At 46.5% G+C, this 22,800-nt stretch overlaps 1 protein-coding gene across 2 annotated transcripts in view; it reads left to right on the top strand.

Annotated features, from left to right (window-relative positions):
- The window catches only part of UBR4 (ubiquitin protein ligase E3 component n-recognin 4), a 157,591-nt gene that overhangs the window by 70,320 nt on the left and 64,471 nt on the right, over window positions 1-22,800 (top strand). The window contains exons 40-60 of one of the 2 annotated variants that reach the window (XM_062190527.1): window positions 117-299; window positions 1,134-1,292; window positions 1,635-1,787; window positions 2,217-2,444; window positions 2,711-2,868; window positions 4,805-4,976; window positions 5,518-5,719; window positions 6,496-6,659; window positions 7,064-7,280; window positions 8,125-8,341; window positions 10,256-10,319; window positions 10,731-10,865; window positions 11,810-11,984; window positions 12,832-12,972; window positions 14,927-15,048; window positions 15,704-15,815; window positions 18,033-18,163; window positions 18,272-18,449; window positions 18,894-18,998; window positions 20,519-20,650; window positions 21,483-21,657. In XM_062190527.1, coding sequence (XP_062046511.1) covers window positions 117-299; window positions 1,134-1,292; window positions 1,635-1,787; window positions 2,217-2,444; window positions 2,711-2,868; window positions 4,805-4,976; window positions 5,518-5,719; window positions 6,496-6,659; window positions 7,064-7,280; window positions 8,125-8,341; window positions 10,256-10,319; window positions 10,731-10,865; window positions 11,810-11,984; window positions 12,832-12,972; window positions 14,927-15,048; window positions 15,704-15,815; window positions 18,033-18,163; window positions 18,272-18,449; window positions 18,894-18,998; window positions 20,519-20,650; window positions 21,483-21,657 — 3,323 coding nt within the window. Of the gene's footprint in view, window positions 1-116; window positions 300-1,133; window positions 1,293-1,634; window positions 1,788-2,216; window positions 2,445-2,710; window positions 2,869-4,804; window positions 4,977-5,517; window positions 5,720-6,495; window positions 6,660-7,063; window positions 7,281-8,124; window positions 8,342-10,255; window positions 10,320-10,730; window positions 10,866-11,809; window positions 11,985-12,831; window positions 12,973-14,926; window positions 15,049-15,703; window positions 15,816-18,032; window positions 18,164-18,271; window positions 18,450-18,893; window positions 18,999-20,512; window positions 20,651-21,482; window positions 21,658-22,800 lie in introns of both variants that reach the window. The other variant, XM_062190526.1, reaches the window with a different exon arrangement.

Raw genomic sequence — 22,800 nt, 5'->3', positions numbered from 1 at the left:
TGGAACTTGAAATCGCTTTGAATAACTGAATTACACAGTGTTTCAATCACATGAATGGTGTAGGAGTCCATTCACTCTTACTTACCTTATTACTTCTCTGCTTCCGTCTTTGCCAGGTTCCCACCTTGGGCTCTCAGGAAGGTGCCTTTGAGAATGTTCGGATGAATTATAGCGGAGACCAAGGCCAGACGATTCGGCAGCTGATCAGTGCCCATGTGCTCAGGCGGGTGGCTATGTGTGTGCTCTCTTCCCCTCACGGACGCCGCCAGCATTTGGCTGTCAGCCACGAAAAGGGCAAGGTGGGTCTTCACTTCTCACTCATTTTAAGTTAGGTTTGTCCTGAATACTAAGCAAACAGATAGATGACCATGCTTAGCTTGGCTGGCTGAGGAAAAGTCCTTTGAGTCCAAGACTGTTTTTGGGATAGATCTCCCTGAACCCCGAGTTATTTGATGAGACCTACATCTGGTATGACTAGGTAGAGGCTGTTTGTAATTAGTAAAATCCCACTCCGCATATCCTTCATGCCCCTAGGGAAAGGTAGTGATGAGCCAGTGCTTAGACCGCTTGGCTCCAAGCTTGCCCATTTCGTGTACTGCGGTGGGTACAGGCTGAAGGACAGAAGCCTTCCTAGGAAGACAGTGTTCCTTGCTTAATCCACCCCTGCCCTCACAGCTTCTAAGGACACAGGGAGTTTGTGTTGCTTTTTAGAACTAGTAGAAGTTGAAGGAGTGCAAAGTGTTTCAATTGAAATTTTTTTTTGGATATTTTCTGGCTTTACCATCACCACTAATGTTGTTTTGAACTACTGTAAGCGAAAATAGGGATAGTCCATGGAACAGCTCTAAAATGATTTTAAAAGCATTCAGAAAAAGCTAGAAAAGGATAGTTACACGTAAGAACTGTCCGTCGCTTCTGTAGAATGGTTCTTTGAAGAGAAGTGATTTCTTTGCTCCTCCTTTTTGTCCTATTGGAAGTTGGGAAGTGGGGGGGAGACATTTCTTGTCTTTCAACCAGGAGAAATAGAGGCTAATAATCACCCAATAGACCTACCCACCAAAACCCTGTGAACTTAGTCTGTGCTCTCTGAGAGGATGAGGGTTAAGAATAAATTGGTAATTGCTTCTTTGCAGATCACTGTTCTGCAGCTCTCTGCACTCTTGAAGCAAGCCGATTCCAGCAAAAGGAAGTTGACTCTGACCCGCTTGGCTTCTGCCCCAGTCCCGTTTACTGTGCTGAGCCTCACTGGAAATCCCTGCAAGGAGGACTACCTGGCAGTTTGTGGGCTAAAGGTAAAAATCCTGATATTCAGGTTGGATTACCTTGAGCCTTGGAGCCTAGTCCCCCCCCACCCCCCCATTCTGAACCCTGCTGCTTCTTACTCATTGTTTATATTGTTAAAAGCTATTGGAATGCAAAGGATATCTTTCTTTGCATTTCTTCTGGGTTATTCAGATTGCTCCTGTGTCAGAAACACCCTTTGCTTGCTCTTGAAACCTAGATATGTAAGCAGTCATATTCCCTACATGAAGGCAGGGAAGATTAGGGGAGTGAAGGGAGTGCTAGCACCCTGTGTCCTGTAGCCTGCTTTCCAGATCCTCTTTTAACCATTGTGTTCCTTTCGTCTTGTCCAGGACTGCCACGTGCTCACCTTTAGTAGCTCAGGCTCTGTGTCGGATCACTTGGTGTTGCATCCCCAGTTGGCAACAGGGAACTTCATCATCAAAGCTGTGTGGTTGCCTGGTTCACAGACTGAGTTGGCAATTGTCACTGCAGACTTTGTCAAGGTACATTTATAATTCTCTGATGATAGGGTCCTAAAGTTGTTCTGCTTTTAAATCCAGAATGTTTAGTCTCCATTTTATATGCTAACTTAAACAGAAACTAGTCAGCACACATTGTTGCCTTCTGTTACACTCCTGACAGGGGCTTTCTGTGTGTAGGCAATATGGAACTGACCTGCTAACACCTTCCATATACCCATACTATTACTGTACTTGCTGTCAAATTTTTATATGCATCTCTATCATTCCTTGAGGGACAACCAAGGGTACTTCATTCATCTTTGGATACTCAGAGCCTAACACCTATAGGTGCTTGTTGAATGTAGAATGAGGGCTCATCACTCAACAGTTGTAGCTGTGTAGATTCACTGGGATATTTGGGGATGGGACTGAAAAAGAGCTCCCTTATTTAGTCTTTCTCCCGTTCTGCAGATTTATGACCTGTCTGTTGACGCCTTGAGTCCAACCTTCTACTTTCTTCTGCCGAGCTCAAAGATAAGAGACGTCACTTTTCTCTTCAATGAGGAGGGGAAGAACATCATTGTCATAATGTCTTCAGCTGGCTACATCTACACACAGCTAATGGAAGAGGCCAGCAGCGCCCAGCAGGGGCCCTTCTATGTCACTAATGTGCTGGAAATCAACCATGAAGACTTGAAGGTGGAGCACGTGTTGCCATTGCCTTCTGCTCTAGATTTAATCCATTTACCAACTCCTCTTTATTCTCTTTGTTCCCTTCCAACTTTTAACCTAAAAGCAGAAATTCTTGTCCTTTAGGAATAAACTGATACAACTTGAAGTTCCTTTACCATCAGGGTGTTTGGGAGACTTAATCATGACTTAAAACTAGTAACCAGCATCAACTGGAAGCTGGTAGCCAAGGCAAAATGAGAAGTTAATGCAAATTTATTCCTTTGTCCCTACAGGACAGTAACAGTCAGGTGGCAGGTGGTGGTGTGTCCGTGTACTACTCCCATGTGTTGCAGATGCTGTTCTTCAGCTATTGTCAAGGCAAATCATTCGCAGCCACCATCAGCAGGATGACTCTGGAGGTGTTACAGCTCTTCCCCATCAACATCAAAAGGTGGAAATGAGCATGGGATGTGCTGACATTCAGTAGGGGGTCTCTATTTCCCTCCCAAGTACTATTTTGAGTCTGGTGAAATTTCATTTTTCTCCAGCAGTCTCGACTCTTTTTGAAATCAAGCAATGTCCAGGGTTGACAGGTTGGGCTGTCCATGTGGTTTACCATCCACTGTGGAGACCTCAAGCTGTTAAGAGGTAGTTTGGGCCACTGCTAACTCTAAATGAAAACATGTGTGTGTGTGTGTGTGTGTATTTATATATATATATATATTTTAAGACTTTTTTACTTGAAAGAATGGCACATAGAGAGACTGTCTTCCATTTGCTGGTTCATTGTCCAAGTGGTCACAACAGCCAGCCCTGGGCCAGGTCAAAGCCCATAGCCACAGGGCCAGTGCTGTGGCATAGTGGGTAAGACCACCGCCTGCAGAGTTGGCATCCCATATGGGCACTAGTTTGAGACCTGGCTGTTCCTCTTTCGATCCAGCTCTCTGCTGTGGTCTGGGAAAGTAGTAGAAGATGGCCCAAGTGCTTGGGCCCCTGCACCCATGTGGGAAACCCGGAGGAAGCTCCTGGCTCCTGGCTTTGGATTGGCACAGCTCTGGCCGTTGTAGCCAATTAGGGGAATGAACTAGTGGATGGAAATAAATCTTTGGGGGGAAAAAAAAAGACCCATAGACAAGGACGCCATCTTTGTCTCCCACATGGATGGCAGGTGCCCAAGTACCTGGGCCATCTTTTGCTAGCTTCTCAGGTACATTAGCAGGAAGCTGGATCAGAGACAGAGTGGCTGGGGACTCAAACTGGTATTCCAATATGGATGCCAGTGGCTCAGGTAGCAGTTAACCCTCTGTGCCACAACATATACCATAGTGAATGGGACTTAAATGTGCTCAGCAAGATTTGAAAAGGGACAAGTTTCTGATAGGCACCCATCTTGCCATAATGTCCTTTAAAAAAAAAAAAAAGATTTATTTATTTATCTATTTATTTATTTATTTGAAAGTCAGATTTAAATAGAGAGAGGAAGAGAGGCAGAGAGAGGTCTTCCATCCACTGGTTCATTCCACAAATGACTGCAGCAGCCAGAGCTGAGCTGATTGGTAGCCAGGAGCCAGGAACTTCTTCTGGGTCTCACATATAGGTGCAGTGGCCCAAGGAGTTGGGCCATCTTCTACTACTTTCCCAGGCCATAGCAGAGAGCTGGATTAGAAGTGGAGCAGCTGGGACTCGATCTGGCACCTATATGGCATGCTGGCACTGCAGGCAGTGGTTTTACCTGCTGTGCCTCACCACCATCCCACCATAATGTACTTTCAATTTACTTCCTGAGGGAAACTTAACTTTGTTAGTAAACTGAGCGTGAGCGTTGTCGCAGGGGTGGTGTTGGAGTTAGAGGCTTCCATCTGGTTTCTTGGTAACAGAGGGCTATGTGAGGTAGTGAAAATTTTATTTAAGGAGGAGGGAGAGATTTAGGGTTTTTTCATATCTTTCTTAGCTGTCACTGGGTAGCCATTATAGCATTTTCTCTCTGGCCTCTCTTTTGGGACGTACCTGGTTTGAGATGAAATGAAGTGAAATGGACACCAGTTTGCCTAAAACTTAATGAGTCTGGAGATCCTTACAGCACAGTGGGTCACATTCCTTAAGCAGTCATGGCCCTATGCACGTGACAGCCTGTAAGTGCATAGGGCTACCTCTTCCTCAGACTGTAGGGCCCAGCATTGGAGATGCTAAACAAGGACTCCTCCCCGGGGCACACGCTGGGGGTATGAGACTGGGTATGCCTCAGAGTAACACTGACTCGTGCGGAGTCTGGCCACAGATACCACTCTAGAGGCAGGCGTGTGGCTAGAGGACAGCTTCCAGGTCAAGAAAAGAACTCTTTAAGTGGTGATTAACATTCTAACTGTGGCCACTTTTGTTGTCTGCAGTTCCAATGGTGGCAGTAAGACTTCTCCTGCACTTTGCCAGTGGTCTGAGGTGATGAACCACCCTGGCTTGGTGTGCTGTGTCCAGCAAACCACAGGTGTGCCGCTGGTGATCATGGTGAGGCCAGACACCCTTCTCATCCAGGAGATCAAGACTCTTCCTGCTAAAGCGAAGGTCAGTGCCAAGTTCTCCCATCACTTCATTTTGATAGATACCATTATGTTGATTTTTTCCCTGTACTCGCTCTTTTTTTAAAGATTCATTTATTTATTTTATTTGAAAGGCAGAGCAACAGAAGAGGAGAGACAGGTTCACACCCCCAAATGGCCAGAACAGTCAGGGCTAGTTTAGGCTGAAGCCAGAAACCAGGAATTCAATCCAGGTCTCCCCTTAGATAGCAGGGAACCAAGTACTTGGTCCATCATCCGCTACCTCCTAGGCATATTAGCAAAGAGCTGGATTGGAAATGAAGCAGCTGGGCCTCAAACTGGGACTTTGATATGGGAAGCCAGTATCACCAGCTGCAACTTAACCCACTGCACAGTGCTGGCTCCCTTCTCTCATCTGTTCCTATGGGGGCCTACATTATCCATTTTCTTCCAGACACCTTTCAGTGCCACCCTACCTAACTGAACTGGTTGTCTCTCTTCCTCTCTTTGTAGGCTCTGATCTGTACACATGGGAACTAACACATGCCTTTGTGGCTTCTTCCTAGATCCAAGACATGGTTGCTATTAGGCACACAGCCTGCAATGAGCAGCAGCGGACAACCATGATCTTGCTGTGTGAAGATGGCAGCCTGCGTATTTATATGGCCAACGTGGAAAACACCTCCTATTGGCTCCAACCATCCCTGCAGCCCAGCAGTGTCATTAGTATAATGAAGCCTGTTCGAAAGCGCAAAACAGCCACCATCAGTAAGGCCTCTTCTCGGAAGATGGGTGTGTGTGTGAGGGGGTGAGAATGACAGTCTTCTAGACAGTTACTCCGAACTTAGAATCTACCCGTGAGTGTCTGGGAAGAGATGGTGACTGTCCCACTTGCACATTTGTAAAGTTACAGATATGTGCTAGCTGATTTGGTTCCAAATGACAGACACCCATTGGCTGTTCGGTGTAGGTCAGCAGTTCTTTGAAAGAGTGATATCTTGCTCCTTGTTTGAGAAATTTTTCTCTCTGAGTTTAGGGGAAATGGCTTGCCTTCAGGATGGAACTGATTGAAGAGTAGATCCCACTGCCATCTCTGAGCGAGTAATCTTGCTCCTGACTGAGAGGACTCCTCAGGGAAATGAAAGCTTAAATTTTGTAGTGAGTGAATCTGGCTCAGCAAAGACCTTGCAAGGTCATCATATTATCTTAAATTTGTTCTATAGGGTCTATCTTTTCTATAATGGCAGAGCTTATCCTGTAAAGAGATAGCCTCCATTTTTAATTTTAAATAAAGCAACTGCCAGAGAGTCTGTAGGGCATACAATACCAGATTGATTCTTGTTACTGAGCTCTGTTGTGCTTAGGGAGATGACGGCCGGAGAGCTGCCTCATGCAGGCTTCGTGCTGATGCTCACATTATGGTCCAGAATATGCTTAGGCAGGCCAGAGTGTGTGAGTTGGGCTCAGCCTTGGGGAAATGGACTGGGAGCAGAGGTGGTCGAAACTACATGTACCCATGTTCTTTGCTCATCTGATCTCCACAGCAACCCGCACATCCAGCCAGGTGACTTTCCCTATTGACTTCTTTGAACACAACCAGCAGTTGACAGATGTGGAGTTTGGTGGCAATGACCTCCTGCAGGTCTACAATGCACAACAGATAAAGCACCGGCTGAATTCCACTGGCATGTATGTGGCCAACACCAAGGTGAGGACTATGCTGGGCTGCACTCATTCCCTGGTGCAAGAACACATCTTCTACAATGCATGTGTGAAGCACACATTCAGTCACCAACCCTCAGTTCTAGTTACATGGTTCCTTGACAAATAAAGGACTCCTACCTCATAAGGTTAGGTTTCCATCATTACCAGCACGATTGCTGTGCAGAGGGCAACAGGGCGTTGTTAATCTGGGGAGAAGGAAGCCGGACATGGAAGAGAATCTACGCCCTGCCTCTGTGTTCCAGTCCTTGGAAGCAAGGAAGTCATTTCCAGGGAGTTAAGAAGGATAAGCCTTAACCTGGGAACACATCGAGACATATCAGAGGCAGGCATCAAGGCGTGAATTTAAGAATTCCTGTTAATTTTCTGGTATGTGTCTTTTCTCTCTAGCCTGGTGGCTTCACCATTGAGATTAGTAACAACAACAGCACCATGGTGATGACAGGCATGCGGATCCAGATTGGGACCCAGGCAATTGAGCGAGCCCCATCTTACATTGAAATCTTCGGCAGAACCATGCAGCTCAACCTGAGTCGGTCACGCTGGTTTGACTTCCCGTTCACCAGAGAAGAAGCCCTGCAAGCTGACAAGAAGCTGAACCTCTTCAGTGAGTCACCAACCCCTGGTGCACACTCCATACTTCTCATTGTGACTACTGAATTAGGGTCACTGATCTGTGGTCTCCAGTATTCTGGGATCTTTCTGCTCTACTGATTTGTCTGTGGTCTTTGCCATCAGGAAACTTTGAGCTTCATTTGAAAAATAAAAAAGGCAAAGGGACAGGAAAGAGAGTGGGAAGAGTAAAAGAGTAAAGTTCCATTAAGTGTTCATATCTCGGGTGTTGGGTCAGCCTCACTGATGGGGCTGCTTCCATCCTTAGGCAGAGAAGATGCCAGATTGGCTGTGACGTCACAAGGGTTTCTTAAAGCACAGATGAAAATCTCAGGCTACACTTTGCTAAGAGGTGTTCAGCAATGCTTTGCTGTGCCTTGAAAACTTGAAATCCCGAGTACAAATCCAGGAGCCTTTCTTGAGACTGGCTGCTTTTCTTTCATGTACTGGCCACTTGTCTGATGCTCTTTCCTAGAAATTGCCATTGTTGTGAATGACGATGATCTGCTCTTTGAACGGAGGAAGTGCTCAGCAGTTGATCCCATGGCGTGAGGAGGGGGCAGATGCAATGTCCTAAGAGCGCAAAAGCCTCCTCACAGTGATGTTTTGGTCTCTTCCGAGTGGGGTTTTATAGGCTCAATCCGTGAGCTGGTTTACATGCGCTCGGCATCTGTACACAATTAAAGTGCTGCTGATGTCTCTGGAGATGAAGTCCCTCTGTCTCTGTAAAATTGATGTGATCTGCTCCTTTGCCTAGAATGGTGTGGTCTGGTCTTTGGAGGTGTGTTATTAGCCCTTTAGACAATGGGCTTCCTAAAGGCTTCTCTTACTTATTGCAGTCGGGGCCTCGGTGGATCCAGCAGGTGTCACCATGATAGATGCTGTAAAAATTTATGGCAAGACTAAGGAGCAGTTTGGTTGGCCTGATGAGCCCCCTGAAGAATTCCCTTCTGCCTCTGTCAGCAACATCTGCCCTTCAAACCTGAACCAGAGTAATGGCACTGGAGACAGCGACTCAGCTGCCCCTACTACGACCAGTGGAACTGTCCTGGAGAGGTACCAGTGCTGGTGGGGGCTGGCTTCAGTTTTCATCATTTTCCACTCTCACTCCAGACCTTCCCGTGGCTTGAAACAGTCCACTCTAATAACCTCCCTAGTTAGCCTATGACTTCTAAAATTTCATGTAACTCCCTGACATTCACTGTCTCCTTAGTGTGCAGATAAAACCTGAAAAATGTGCTCAGAGCCATCTGATGCCAGAGTCTGCCTGAGCAGAAGTTCTGACCCTTCTCTTAATGCTCAGGCACCCTTTGGAGTAGCCAGAGGCTGCAGACCAGAAGGTGCGTAAGCTGCTCTACTAGACTGGGATCCAGCCTTGCTGAGGTGATAGGGAAGCAGCCTCCCTTCCATCCTGATGGCATCGTCTTCTCATCTTCTCCACAACAGCCACCTCCATGGCAGTAACCTTGCCAGCAGGAGAGGCTGCTGCGACATCTCAGATCAGAGTTCCAGGTCACCTTCAGTCTCCCTCGAGTGGCACTCTTAAGCATTGTGCTTGGCTTCTTTGTGTTAGGGAGCTGCTGGTTTGCCATGGTAGACAAATTAATTCATGATGTAAGACTGTGCGTTTCTTACATTGTAAGTCATAAGAATAGCTTTGCTTGGAGTCACTGCTCCCCACCAGCAGCCTCCTCCACCCTGTCTTTCTCTTTCTTTTCCCCCACCCTGTTCATATATGGTTTGCTGAGGATGTGTTTCCAGGTTTCTCTGAGCTTCACATTTTTTTCCTTTTTTTTTCTTTGCTTCTCCCCCCAAGTTCTGAAACTGAGTCCCTAACCAAGCTGGACCGGTTAGTATGCCCTCTTTCTTTTCTCTGCACGAGTGAGTGTGTGTCAGAGAGCAGTGTGCCCAATGATGTGGCTTTGCATTGATTCTGCTTCTGTTAAGAGTCCTCCTGCTTCTTTCTGTTCTGGTCATTGCATGGCTGTAAAGCTCTCCATGTGTAACAGTGGAGCATACGGAGGACTGTGAGTGCACACTTGATGTTGGCCGTGTCAGACTCTCTCAGCTCTCTGTTCCTTACCCCAGTCCTATCTGCTTCTTCTCGGTAGTGGATGAGAAGGTGGGTGGGGGCAGAGGGGCAAACAAAGAAGTCTTGCCATCGGATGAGCCACTAGAGCGCTCGTTCTGTCCCTGTTTGTTTTCTACCTCAGTTACCTCTTCCCTTGTTCTTTATTGCCTTTCTGTAACCTTGAACTCTTTCCTCTCCGTACTTTCTCTGTCCAGAGCTTCAGCTGTTAGGATGTTGATCTTTTAGTATCTCACATTACATTCAAAGGAATAAGCCCTGGGGAGCTTGTTCCTTGGTACCTCTGAATAGACCAGTTTCCTGCTCCTTCTCTAAGGGGGGAATTGTTCAGTTTTCTAAGGATGCTTTGTATTACCCCTCAAATGCTGGCAGTTGGTATGCACCTAAACATACAGTTTGTTCTCCCTACTTGGAGACTCATGGGAAATGCCTTTGTGCATTTTCTTGGAGGTTTAAGTAAAATAAAACCTTAACCATGCCAGTATAAGAAGATAGCTTTAACCTTTCCCTTTGTGGATCCCTTTTCCCACTGATCTCTGGGCACCTGAGCTTTGGGTCCCATTGCATCGAGACTGTTAAACCCATCTCAGTGATCCCTGCCACAGGCAGCAGAAGGAAGCACATTTATCCTCTTTGAGGAAGAAAAGCCCTGTCTTTGAGTTATGGATTATGAACATGGCCTCAGGTTGATCTTCGAGCTCCTGGCCTGTAACACAGGAAACGATATGCATGGTGCCTGTGGCAGGTCTTATTGTGCTTTGATTTTGTATTTGGCATTCATTAGCTGTCCCCAAGGTCCTCACAGCTATAGTTTGCCTAGGCTAACGCACAAGGCGGAGAAAACGGTGGTTGTACTCAAGCCAGGTTTTCTGTCTCCCCAGGCTGGTTGTGAGTTCTTTAGAAGCCCTGGAAAGCTGCTTTGCTGTTGGTCCAATCATCGAGAAGGCAAGTTACTTCTTCAAAGCACATGGGAGCTTTCTGAAGAACTGGGGAGTCAGTGGAGTTGTTGGAGGCCCCAAGCCCTCGTAGCTATAAAAAAAAAAAAAAAAAAAAAAAGCATTTATAGCATAATCTTGATTTGCAAAGAAGCTCCAGAGCAGGCTTTAGCTTAAGGCCTTGTGTCCTACTTTTGGTGGCTTGTGGTGACAGCAGGTGGGAGAATAGGATGAGTCTTGGAGTCTGCTGCTTCTCCTGTTTTGAAGGATTCTAATTTCTGAAACCTTTTCCTTACAGTCCGTGGAGTATAACCAACTCTTGGGGCCCCTTGAAGGATGGAAAGGGGAGGGTGGAGTGTAGACAGTTTATTCTGCATTGGGTTGATGGGATTAGTGATAACCCTGCCATCTTTTGCATCAGGAGAGAAACAAGAATGCGGCTCAGGAGCTGGCAACTTTGCTGCTGTCCCTGCCAGCACCTGCCAGTGTCCAGCAGCAGTCCAAGAGCCTCCTGGCCAGCCTGCACACCAGCCGCTCGGCCTATCACAGCCACAAGGTAATCGTTCCCTCTCGGGTATGCCTTTTGTAAGAATGGAATTGTTGGTCCTGCAGGGAAACAAGGCAGTTGGTTCTTTGTGTGTAAAGCAAAGGCATAGTGAAATGGAGGAAGGATTGAGATCAGACCCACAGAGCCTCAGGTGTGCCCTGAGAACTTAATGAATGCCACCCAAAACTGAAGACGAGTCAGCTCGTGGGTCTCTGGTAAATCGGGGCTGATTGGCAAGACTTAAGAAACAGAGGAAGGAGTACTGAGCGTGGAGAGCCTCCCTCTGGAAAAGAGTGAGGGGAGGTGGATTGCTGAGCTGTTTCCACTGCCCTCACTGTGGGATGATGTGACAGGTGTGCTTGCTGGCAAAAGTTGTTGAGTTGTTGGAGAGCCTCTTGGAGAAAATCTGGGCAGAGAGAGTCTCTCCTAAGAGAGTAGGGAGCTGCCACAGGAAGAAAGTTGGGCGCATTTCTGTGGATGGAGAAGAGGACAGTTCAGACCCACAAGGAAGAAAGGCCCTGGGAGAAGCGACCAACCCAGAAGCCCTGGTTAGCTTTTGTGTCTCCAACCAGATAATGGAGAAATGTGTGTTTAACCTGCTGAGCCTCTCATAGAAATGCAGTTTTGGAAACACAAACAATTCTAATGCTGTAGGAAAGAAGTCTGAGGTGCTGCAGTTCTGAAGAATTGCATGGGTTCCAATTTTCCTATCATTCTTTCATAATGACCTCATGCTTTTGGGTTTTTGATGACTTTATTGGTTTACATATGATGAAGTTTAACATTGTTGAGCAACTATGAAGCTTAGTCTAAGTGGTAGTGGTAATTAGCCTGTTCTCTTGACAGCAGGTCCCCACCAGCTTTCCTCAGCTCTTGGCGTTATTGCCCAGTTGTGCCCAGTAGTGCCCAGCCCTTGCTTGTGTTTGATCCTCAGTGACCCTGTCGTTCCCTAGGATCAGGCCTTGCTGAGCAAAGCTGTGCAGTGTCTCAACACATCCACCAAAGAAGGCAAAGATTTGGACCCCGAGGTGTTCCAGAGGCTGGTGATCACAGCTCGCTCCATTGCCATCATGCGCCCTAACAACCTTGTCCATTTTACGGAGTCAAAGCTGCCTCAGATGGAAACAGGTGAACTTGGCCTATGTGGCCGTGGTCCTGAAATCTGTTCAGTCTGCTTTCTTTCTCATAGTCTCACTGTTCCCACTGGCCTTGACTGACGTCGTGCTCTCAGATGGGGATTTTACTCCCAGTCTTTAAACCTGACTGGGCTTTTGACATTAGGGTGGTTCCATGTTCATAAATTCCTCTTCCAGTGCCTACCTCTCTGATGATCCTCAAGTTTATTTAGTGTTGTTGACATCAGAAGTTACAGCTACTTAGGATCTTCAGGGTGAAGCTAAGATTGGTTGGGCCCTGCTTGCTTTAAAGTCATAGAGTCATATCTTCCGCTTTAATGCTGTTCTTTTGCTATTATTTTACATGTACACAGTGGCCTTTCTTAGTGTTCCATTTTGTTGCCTTGTCTCTTCTCATGTTGACTGGAGCCCAAACCTGTTCTTCCATTGTCAAATACTTTACTGATGCCTTTACGACTCTGTTACTTGCTTCTGTATGTGGTCATTGTCCCGTTCTTCTAATATTACAATCCCGAAATAATTCTAGAGACATCTCAGATGTTCCCTTAGGTTTTAAAAGTTGAACAGTTTGAACCAACATCTTTGAATCTGCTTGTAAAGATCCTGAATGCCTCCCCTTCTGCTTCTTTCTAACGTACGGTGTTTTCTGTGATATTCCTTTCCCAGACTGTTTTTTTCCTAGATGTGCCTGCTGGAGTCTAGGGATAGTTGGCATATTGACTGGGGCCCCACTTGAAACTCCCTCCCCAGGCAAGCTTCCTTGACCTGAGTTAACCTTAAAACATGTTAAATTTCATCTCCGTTTTACCATTATTAACAATTCTGTTTCTCCTGCTTAGAAGGAGTGGATGAGGGGAAAGAACCGCAGAAGCAGCCGGAAGGAGATTGTTGTAGTTTCATCACTCAGCTTGTGAACCACTTCTGGAAGCTGCATGCGTCCAAACCCAAGAATGCCTTCTTGGCACCTGCCTGCCTTCCAGGTATCAGTGTTAAAAGGAAGGATACTTGGCTCTTGATACAAAGTAAAACTTGGTATGAGTAGTCTCTGAGCAGCTGAGACCTTTACCCCATGGCCCTCTTCATCCAGAATCAACAACTGAGACACTAAAGTCTGTTAGATGTGTGCATCGTTCTCACTGCAGGGATTTAGCAGTGTCAGAGAGTAGGGTTTTCTTGTATTGCATCTTTTCACACGAAGGGTGTGTGTGTGTCTCCTTAGTGGTGTTTATAATTTTGTTTTGTTTTGTTTTGTTTGGCAGGCCGAGTTAGACAGTGAGAGAGAGAGAGAGAGAAAGGTCTTCCTTTTTTCCATTGGTTCACTCCCAAAATGGCTGCCACGGCAGCTGCACTGCGCTGATCCGAAGCCAGGAGCCAGATGCTTCCTCCTGGTCTCCCATGCAGGTGCAGGGCCCAAGCACTTGGGCCATCCTCCACTGCCTTCCCGGGCCACAGCAGAGAGCTGGCCTGGAAGAGGGGCCACCGGGACAGGATCTGGCGCCCCAACCGGGACTAGAACCCAGGGTGCTGCCGCCACAGCGCCGGCCTATAATTGTTTTAAAAAATTCTTTGAAACCATGATTCAAAGCCAGTTCAAAAATTAAAAGCTAAGTATTGGCCTTTCTGTTTTCTTTTTAAAATTATATACTTTTTAAAAAAAAAGATTTATTTATTTGAAAGGTAGAGTTATAGAGAGGCAGACATAGATAAGAGAGGTGCTCCATCTGCTGGTTCACTCCCCAAATGGCCACACGGCTGGATCTGGGCCGATCTGAAGGCAGGAACCAGGAGCTTCCTCAGGGTCTTCCCTGAATAGAAGATGGCTTGGACCATCTTCTATTGCTTTTCCAGACCATAGCAGAGAGCTGGATCGGAAGTGGAGCAGCTGGGACTCGAACTGGCACCCATATGGGAGGCCAGCTTCATAGACAGCAGCTTTACCTGCTGTATACAGTGCTGTCCCTGGCATTGGCCTTTTAATGATTTTATTTTCAGGCTACTACTGCCTTTGATACCTAACTTCTCAATACCAAAAGGTTCAGGTGGAGGAATAAGGATCTGAATAGCAATATAAAAAAGTAGAATGACCCATCCTTTTTATCTGGAGGTTACTTGCATAGTAATAAAGGTAAGCTAAGTTCCTGTTTTGTCATCACCTGATGTTGAGGGGTAGTTAGGGGACATTTAATATCTGCCTGCTTTTTTGCATTTCTCTCACTTTCTGTTGACACTTGTAGAGAATAGACAGCTACTTATTCTGTGATGCAGGATAATCTGGGAAGCCTTTTCCCTTTTTTTTCTCTTTTTAAAGATTTATTTATTGGAGCCAGTGTCATGGAATAGTGGGTTAAGCTGGTGCCTATGAAGCCGGCATCCCATTTTGGTGTTGGTTCTAGTCCCAGCTGCTTCACTTCCAATCCAGCTTCTAGCTAATGCACCTGGGAAAGCAGCAAAAGATGCCCCAACATGGGAAAACTAGAAGTTCCTGGCTCGTGGCTTCAGCCTGGCCCAGCCTCGGCCATTGCAGCCATTTGGAGAGTGAACCAGTGGATGAAAGATTCTCTTTCTCTCTCTCTCTCTCCCTCTCTCCCCCCTCACCCCCACCTTTCCAATAAATAAATTAAAAATATTTATTTATCTGAAGGAGTTACAGAGATAGAAGGAGAAGACATAAAGATAGAAAGTGAGAGTGAGATCTTCCATCTGCTGGGTCACTCCCCAAATGGCCACAATGGCCAGTACTGGGCCAGACTGAAGCCAGGAGCCTAGAACTCCATCTGGGCCTCCCACATGGGTGACGGGTCCAAGCACTCATACCATCCATTGCTGCTTTCCCAGGTGTGTTAACAAGGAGCTGGATTGGGAATCGGCTCTAGTAGCTCAAGTAGCTAGAGGTTTTTCCATCAGGTTTTCAGATAATGTTTTTCTTCCTTTTAGGCCTAACTCACATAGAAGCTACTGTCAATGCACTGGTAGACATTATCCATGGCTACTGTACTTGTGAGCTGGACTGTATTAACACAGCATCCAAGATCTACATGCAGATGCTATTGTGTCCTGTACGTATTGTTGTAGCTCCCCATGTCTCCCACAGCCCAGGATTATCTGGATGACCTTTAAAATCATTTACTAACCTAATGAAATAGACTGAAAGAAGATGATTGGAATTAAGAGTTTCAAATATCAATAAAAGCTTTCAGATCTTACTCTATGAAAAGGAAGACTTAGAAGGGGGATGTACTTGGTTTTTCTTGTCCAGTGCTAAGTCCTGAGGGACTAATCTGGTTATTGCTACATAGTTAGTGATAAGTAAACTTAAATGAACACAGAGTGAGCACATCAAGATTTCTATTCCCAGTGATGTTGTCACAGAAGGGAAGTGTTAGATAAATTGCTATAGCATGGAGCTAGGGTGAGCAGTACTGAGTTGGTCGTCTCATGAGCCCATTCATAGAAAGCCAGAGTGGTTTCAGAAGCACGTGGTCTGCAAGCCTGTTACCAGCCGCTGAGAGACAAGAAGGTGCTCGGTGGGGTTTCAGGCCAAGTCAGGAAATGTGGATGAACTTAACCTGCTAAGCTGTCAACTGAGTTGTAGGTGGGAGTAGATAGGTCTTCCACATGCAAGTCATGATTGACCAAGAAAAACAAGTGTTTTAGATATTGTTTCATGAATAATATAAAACCTAAGCTTGACAGTTCACTTTTAAACCTCAGGATCCTGCTGTGAGCTTCTCTTGTAAACAAGCTTTAATTCGAGTCCTAAGGCCCAGGAACAAACGGAGACATGTGACATTGCCCTCTTCCCCTCGAAGCAACACGCCAATGGGTAATGTGAGGTCTGGGTTTGGACATCAGGTGTGGGTGGGAGGGAAGGAAGCAGGTGCAGCATTACGGTATGTTCGTGTTCACCACAGTCTTGGAGATTTGTATTTATTCATTTTTACCCTTACCATCTTCCATAAGAAATTTAAAATTATATATAAAAATATTATAACTAGAACAAAAAGTAAAATCAAGGCTATAGGAAAACAAAGGTTCCATAGTAAAATCAAATTAAATATGCAGACAGTCTACTTGACAGGATCCTGCATGGTTAAGTGACGATCTTGTCTTTGGCTGAAAACTTTGCAGTAACCATAGCAAAAATAAAATAAGGATAATTAGAAAAATCACAAAGGCCAAAGAGAGAAGATTTTTCAGGAAAAGTATACTTTACCTGGGACAAAAGTTCTTCATTGAAGGCAATGTTTTGTTGCCTGAAGGGGAGATTCCTCAATGAAGTTACCTACAGTCAGTTTGGTGGCAGGTTCACAGACATCTCCCTCACTGTACACATGGACACAGTCAAGGGCGTAACATTTTAGTAAAAGCAGCTTTACGAGGTGCTGGCATTCTATTATAAAATGCTGTCTTGCTTTTATTTAGAAGTAAATTTCAAATGAAAGTCACGTATGTAATTTAAAATATTTTTGTAGCGCGGTATAAAGAGTAAAAGGAAGTGAATTAATTTATTAATAATTTACTGTTTTTATTTTATTTATTTATTTATTTTTTGACAGGCAGAGTGGACAGTGAGAGAGAGAGAAAGAAAGGTCTTCTTTTGCCATTGGTTCACCCTCCAATGGCCGCCATGGCCGGTGCACTGCGGCCGGTGCACCGCGCTGATCTGAAGGCAGGAGCCAGGTGCTTCTCCTGGTCTCCCATGGGGTGCAGGGCCCAAGCACTTGGGCCATCCTCCACTGCACTCCCGGGCCATAGCAGAGAGCTGGCCTGGAAGAGGGGCAACCGGGACAGAATCCGGCACCCCAACCGGGACTAGAACCCGGTGTGCCAGCGCTGCAAGGCGGAGGACTAGCCTGTTGAGGCATGGCGCCAGCCCACTAATAATTTATTGTGTCAAAACTATTGTTTCAACATTGTAGTCAATGTAAGAATTTATTAGGGAAATAATTAGTATTTTTTGGTACTGTCTTTGAAAACCAATGTGTATTTCATGTAATAAAATGCACATCTTCATTTGTGGTAGCCACATTTTAAGTGCCCAGTGGCTACTCTGGGATGGTGCAGATCTAGAGGAATGTATGCAGTGCTGTCACATTCAGACACTCTTCCCTCGATATCACTTATCTAAGTGGTTTTTTTTGTTTTTTTTTTTTTAAAGAGACAGACATTGCATTCACTGATAAACTCCCCAGGTGCCTGAAATAGCTGGGACTGGGCTAGGAGTCTGGGTCTCCCACCTGGGTGTCAGGGAACCATGCTGACTCCCAGGGTCTGTGTTAGCAGGAAGCTAGAATCGGTAGCAGAGCTGGGATTTGGACTCAGGAACGCGGATATGGAATGTGTGCGTCCCAAGTGGCATCGGGCATCATAACCGTTCTGCCAAACACATGCCTCTTATTTAAGCTTTGGAAGAGTTCAGCGGCAGTTTGTAACTGTTTTATCTGACAAGAAGCTAGAATGCAGATAGTCTATGTTTTTGTTGAAGTAATGCTTTCATCACCCACTGAATGGCAGATGAGGTCTCCACCCTTTTCTGACAGTCAGGCGTCTCACCTGGACTTTTTCCTGTGTAGCAGGCCTCCCCTACCTTCCTGCAGAAGCAGACCCTAGTGGGACCTATCGTGTTATTTTTTTTCCATTTGATGCTTTTACATTTCAATTCTGGTTCTTCTATGTAATAGTTATATAGTAGAATAACAATCTCATTGACATAGTTGTTTTGGAGAAAAACCTAGTGAAATAAACTCAAACTGACATGACACATAATGTGAACAAATCAATTCTTTTATTTTTCTGGCCTTATCCAAGGTCTCCTGTGAGTTGGTTGGAGCTTGTGGGTCCTGTGGGTCTCCGATATCTCTGCTTTGTGGAAATCCAGGATCCTAGGTCCTGCTAGGTCAGGAAGCAAGAGAACAAGGCCAGGCATAGCACCCTGGAGCTCTCCCTCTGAAGCACAGGATGCCAGCTGGTAGCTTGTCTTGGGTTTGTGTTGCCCCGTGGCTTATCACACCCTTAGGTGACTGGGATTTCTCTGTCTCAGGAGACAAGGATGATGACGATGACGATGATGCAGATGAGAAAATGCAGTCATCAGGGATCCCGAATGGTGGTCACATCCGTCAGGAAAGCCAGGAGCAGAGTGAGGTGGACCATGGAGATTTCGAGATGGTGGTGAGTCTCTGGCAACAGAAGGGGGAGGAGCTGCATACTCTCTCTGTGCTCTTATTCCGTGGACTTCCTGAAGTTTCCATTTCCACTAATAAAACTTTCTGTCTGCAGTCTGAGTCGATGGTCCTGGAAACAGCTGAAAATGTCAACAATGGCAATCCGTCCCCCCTGGAGGCCCTGCTGGCAGGTGCAGAGGGCTTCCCCCCCATGCTGGACATCCCGCCCGATGCCGATGATGAGACCATGGTGGAGCTTGCCATCGCCCTGAGCCTGCAGCAGGACCAGCAAGGTAGAAGACAGCTCCAGGAGCAAAGCCGTCCCCTGGCCTCGCACAGGAAAGAGCGTTTGGCAGTTACTGATATCTAGCTGACTTAGCTCGACCCCAGATTTGGGGAGAGGTTGATCTGGGTGAGAGCTGTTCAGAGATACAGGTGGAGAGTGAGAGGGACTGTGGTGGGAATTTCAGTCTGGAAGCCAGTCTCATAGTTTCTTCTTGCTGGGTCTTTTGGATTATTTCTCCCTGCATCTGTTGGGTTCCTCCAGCCTGCGTCTCGCTGAAGGAAGCGTTCCATGGAAGCATTCCTTTGTCATTGACCTCGGTGGGCGGACAGCAGTTGTTCTTGGTTACCGTCCTCTAGGCCAGAGGGAGACTGCAGAGGGCAGCAGTTGGCCAAAGCTGTGCTGTGGATGGGGCTGGGAGGGGGCATGTGCTCACTCTCCACTTGTTTCTCAGGCAGCAGCAGCAGTGCCCTGGGCCTGCAGAGCCTGGGGCTGTCCGGCCAGGCACCCAGCTCTTCCTCTCTGGACGCAGGAACCCTCTCTGACACCACAGCATCAGGTAACTGTCCACAGCCAGGAGCACGGCTCAGGGCCCTAGGACCCTCTGGCCTTGTTTCCAGTGCTGTGAGAGTGTAATGGGCAGCTGCTTTGACAGGCCATCCTGGACTTCCTGCTTCTGCCTTCGCTTTAGAAGTCTGGGTGTGGAAGGCATAGTGATGCAGCTTGGCAGTGATGCTCATGGCTCCGCCTCCTTACACTTTGCATGCCCGTTGTGTCTTTCCCCTGCCCCCGCTTCAGCTAATTCCCCAAGGAAAGGCTGAGAGAGCAGCTTGTAGGCTGATGAGTTTTAGGGCTTAAGTTACTGTCAGAGTTCTAACATTTTAGACAATATTAAAAGGGAGACCAGGAATTGAGTTCATAGTTTTTATGTTTGCAAATAAAAGTAAAGTTGCAAGTAGCTAAGTTAAGCTTCAGAGTTTTAAGTCAAAGTAGCTTAAACCATCAAGGATCTGTGAGCTTGAGAGGGAGTGTTTACTTTTAATTTTTCCTAATCTGATAGGAACAAAAAATATTTCCTGACTAGAGACTGGGACCAAATAGAGGATGATGGGACACCTGAAAAATTCACTGGAAAATCAACCTTTGAGTGATTTAGGGTTGATTTATAATTTTTCATACCGATGCAACTCTGTGTTTTTCTTTCTTTTTGGAGGGAGGGGTCTGAGGGGAGTGTTACACCCCTAGATAGACAGGAGAGGGAGAAACTGGCTGTCCCTACCTGCTGCCATGGCTTGTTGCTTTTCTCAGGTCTCTTCAGTTGCTGTCATTTCAGCTGTGCGGTCACCATTACTGTTCCTCCTGTGCCCTGTGGTGTCTCGGCTCTCCTCCCATGTGTCTCATTCAGCGTTCTCCTCCTGTCTCAGCTCAGCCTTGGCCCTGGATGCTGTGGTGTCTCGGCTCTCCTCCCATGTGTCTCATTCAGCGTTCTCCTCCTGTCTCAGCTCAGCCCTGGCCCTGGATGCTGTGGCTGTCTCTGGGGAGTTCCCTTGCTTCATTATTAGCATTTGGTGATGATGATTAGGAAGTGTGGATTTCCCAGAGAGCTCCCTTCTGGGCCACTTGATTAAAAATAAAAACCAAACAGGGTTGATTCAAGAGCTCAGGATAAGTGATTTCCTAACAGAAGCACAAATTAAGTACAAAACAAATCTCATTTAAATTTAGACTTCTGTGCTTTGAATGGCAATGGCCAGTGTAAGATCTCTCAGCAGGTGTCAGTAACACCTAGTCCGTGGTGACCATGAAGCATTGAGCTAGAAACTAGTGTCCATGTCACAGGTTCTGCGCTGTAATGTAGCAGCGAAGGAAATGCCCAGTGACCTGGGTTTTCACTTCTGTCTGAGTACTGTTTGCAGTGCACCATGTGTAGTGTTTGTTCTGTTAGTGATTAACCAGCAAAGCAAATCTTTCCCTTTTTCCTTTGGTGACAGGACATGTAAACTGCACTTTGAGGTTTGGTGCTTCACCCCAAGGAGGGGTTTTTCCCTGTAACAGCTCTTGTTACTCTCTCAGCTCCAGCCTCAGACGACGAGGGCAGCACAGCAGCAACGGATGGCTCTACCCTTCGGACCTCTCCTGCTGACCATGGTGGTAGTGTGGGCTCGGAGAGCGGGGGAAGTGCAGTGGACTCAGTGGCTGGCGAGCACAGTGGTAACGTGTCTGGGGGTCCTGATCTCCTTGGGCAGAGGGTGGGAACAGAGCAGGAATCCCTGCCTGGAGCCTTGACTTGCTGTTTGGCATAGAGATATTGTAGAGATTCATTGAAATCTTGTGAAATTAATTTGAACTCAATTCTGGAGTTTAAAAATGTTCAGTGATAGTAGCCCAGTGGGTTCATGTTGAAATATTATATAAGTGGCTTTTACTTCTGTCAGCAGGAGAAAAGCAATGTGGCTGCATAGTACCCAGTTGTAGTTAGCCTAAGACAGTTGTGGTGTGACCTTGAGACCCATTATCCTCTGGGTTTTTTCCTCTCTACCTGTTAGGGCAGGATATTTCTAGGCAATCCTGTTAATGATCTGATATGATAACATAGCAAGCCAGCCTCCGAGCATACCAGCTGATGAGTTGGGACTCTAGAATGAGGGAGCATGACAAAGGCACTGTGCTTTGACCTTATAAATCAGTCTGTGGTTAACAATTGGAAATGAAAACTTTTTATGGAGGAGATTGAGTAGCTGATAATTTCCTGTATCGGTTTATATTTCCTCTGCAGTATGAGATAGAAATTGATCAGCTGTTGAGATTAAGCTGGTTTTTGTAGGTGGAGTTTATGGACAGTAGAGGCATCAGTGGCTGCTGTGCGAGTGATTTAGCACAGTGCTGCAGGGCCAAGGTCATGAATTCAGTCCTTATTTAACTTCACATGCAAGCAAAAGTGTCTAGATGTACCAGTTATCTTCTTACCATTGCTGATTTCAGAGTGCTCCACACTTTGGGAATTGATGTGTGCTTTTTTTTTTTTTAAACCATTTCTCTGTAGTGTCTGGCCGGAGCAGTGCTTATGGTGATGCCACGGCTGAAGGTCATCCAGCTGGACCAGGAAGTGTCAGCTCAAGCACTGGCGCCATCAGCACCACCACTGGGCACCAGGAGGGAGATGGCTCAGAGGGAGAAGGGGAAGGCGAAACTGAAGGAGATGTCCACACCAGCAATCGGTGAGGGCCCAGCCCTTCCCAGTTAGGAGGCTTGCCTGGCCAAGAAGGGCTCAGGAAGACAGGAGGTAGAATGGTGGTAACAGTACCTTTCTTTTGAAATATAGCAGTAATAAACTCATGAAAAAGTTAAAAATCGTAGGAAGTATTCTAGATCTGACTTGGTTCACTTAGAATATCAAACAGTTTCAGAGAGGTAGGCATTTAGCCCAGTGGTTAAGACCAGCCGTGTCCTACACGGGGGTGCCAGGTTTCAGTACCCAGCTCCAGCTACTGCCTTCAGCTTCCTGCTAATGCATACAAGAGGCAGCAGGTTCTGGCTCAGTTCCTACCACCGACATGAGAAAATTGGATCGAGTTCCCTGTTCACGGCTTTGGCCTAGCCCAGCCTCAACTGTTGTGAGCATTTGGGGACAGAATCCTAATGGATGAGAACTTTCTCTGTCTCTGTCTCTCTCTCTCTCTGCCTTTCCAATACATTTCTAAAATTACTTACTGGCCGATGCCGCTGCTCAATAGGCTAATCCTCCGCCTAGTGGCACCGGCACACCGGGTTCTAGTCCCAGTTGGGGCGCCGGATTCTTTCCTGGTTGCCCTTCTTCCAGGCCAGCTCTCTGCTGTGGCCCGGGAGTGCAGTGGAGGATAGCTCAAGTCCTTGGTCCCTGCACCTGCATGGGAGACCAGGAGAAGCACCTGGCTCCTGCCTTCTGATCAGCGCGGTGTGTCGGCCGCAGCGCGCTGGCCGCAGCGGCCATTGGAGGATGAACCAACAGCAAAGAAAGACCTTTCTCTCTCTCTCTCTCTCTCTCTCTCTCTCTCTCTCTCTGTCCACTCTGCCTGTTTAAAAAAAAAAAATTAATTACAGAGAGAAAGTAGTGTTTTTTCTTAAGGCTCCCTTAGTAACTGTAATGCCATGAAACCATGTATTTTCCTTAATCAAATCTTTTTTGATTCATTGTCCAACATAATCTTTATAAATGACACTGTTCTAGACTCAACAGTGATAATACAGTAATAATGCCAAAAACAGCCCCTTGTTCAGCACTTTTATGAGATAAAGGCACAGTTACAGAGAGAGGTAGAACTGGAGAAAGAGAGAGGTCTTCTATTTGCTGGTTCACTCCCCAAATGACTGCAACGGCCAGA

This window comes from Lepus europaeus, chromosome 5, assembly GCF_033115175.1.
Source record: "Lepus europaeus isolate LE1 chromosome 5, mLepTim1.pri, whole genome shotgun sequence".
Classification (NCBI taxonomy): Eukaryota; Metazoa; Chordata; class Mammalia; order Lagomorpha; family Leporidae; genus Lepus; species Lepus europaeus.
The sequence above is the reverse complement of the archived record's forward strand: the minus strand, read 5'-3'. Positions and strand labels throughout refer to the sequence as shown.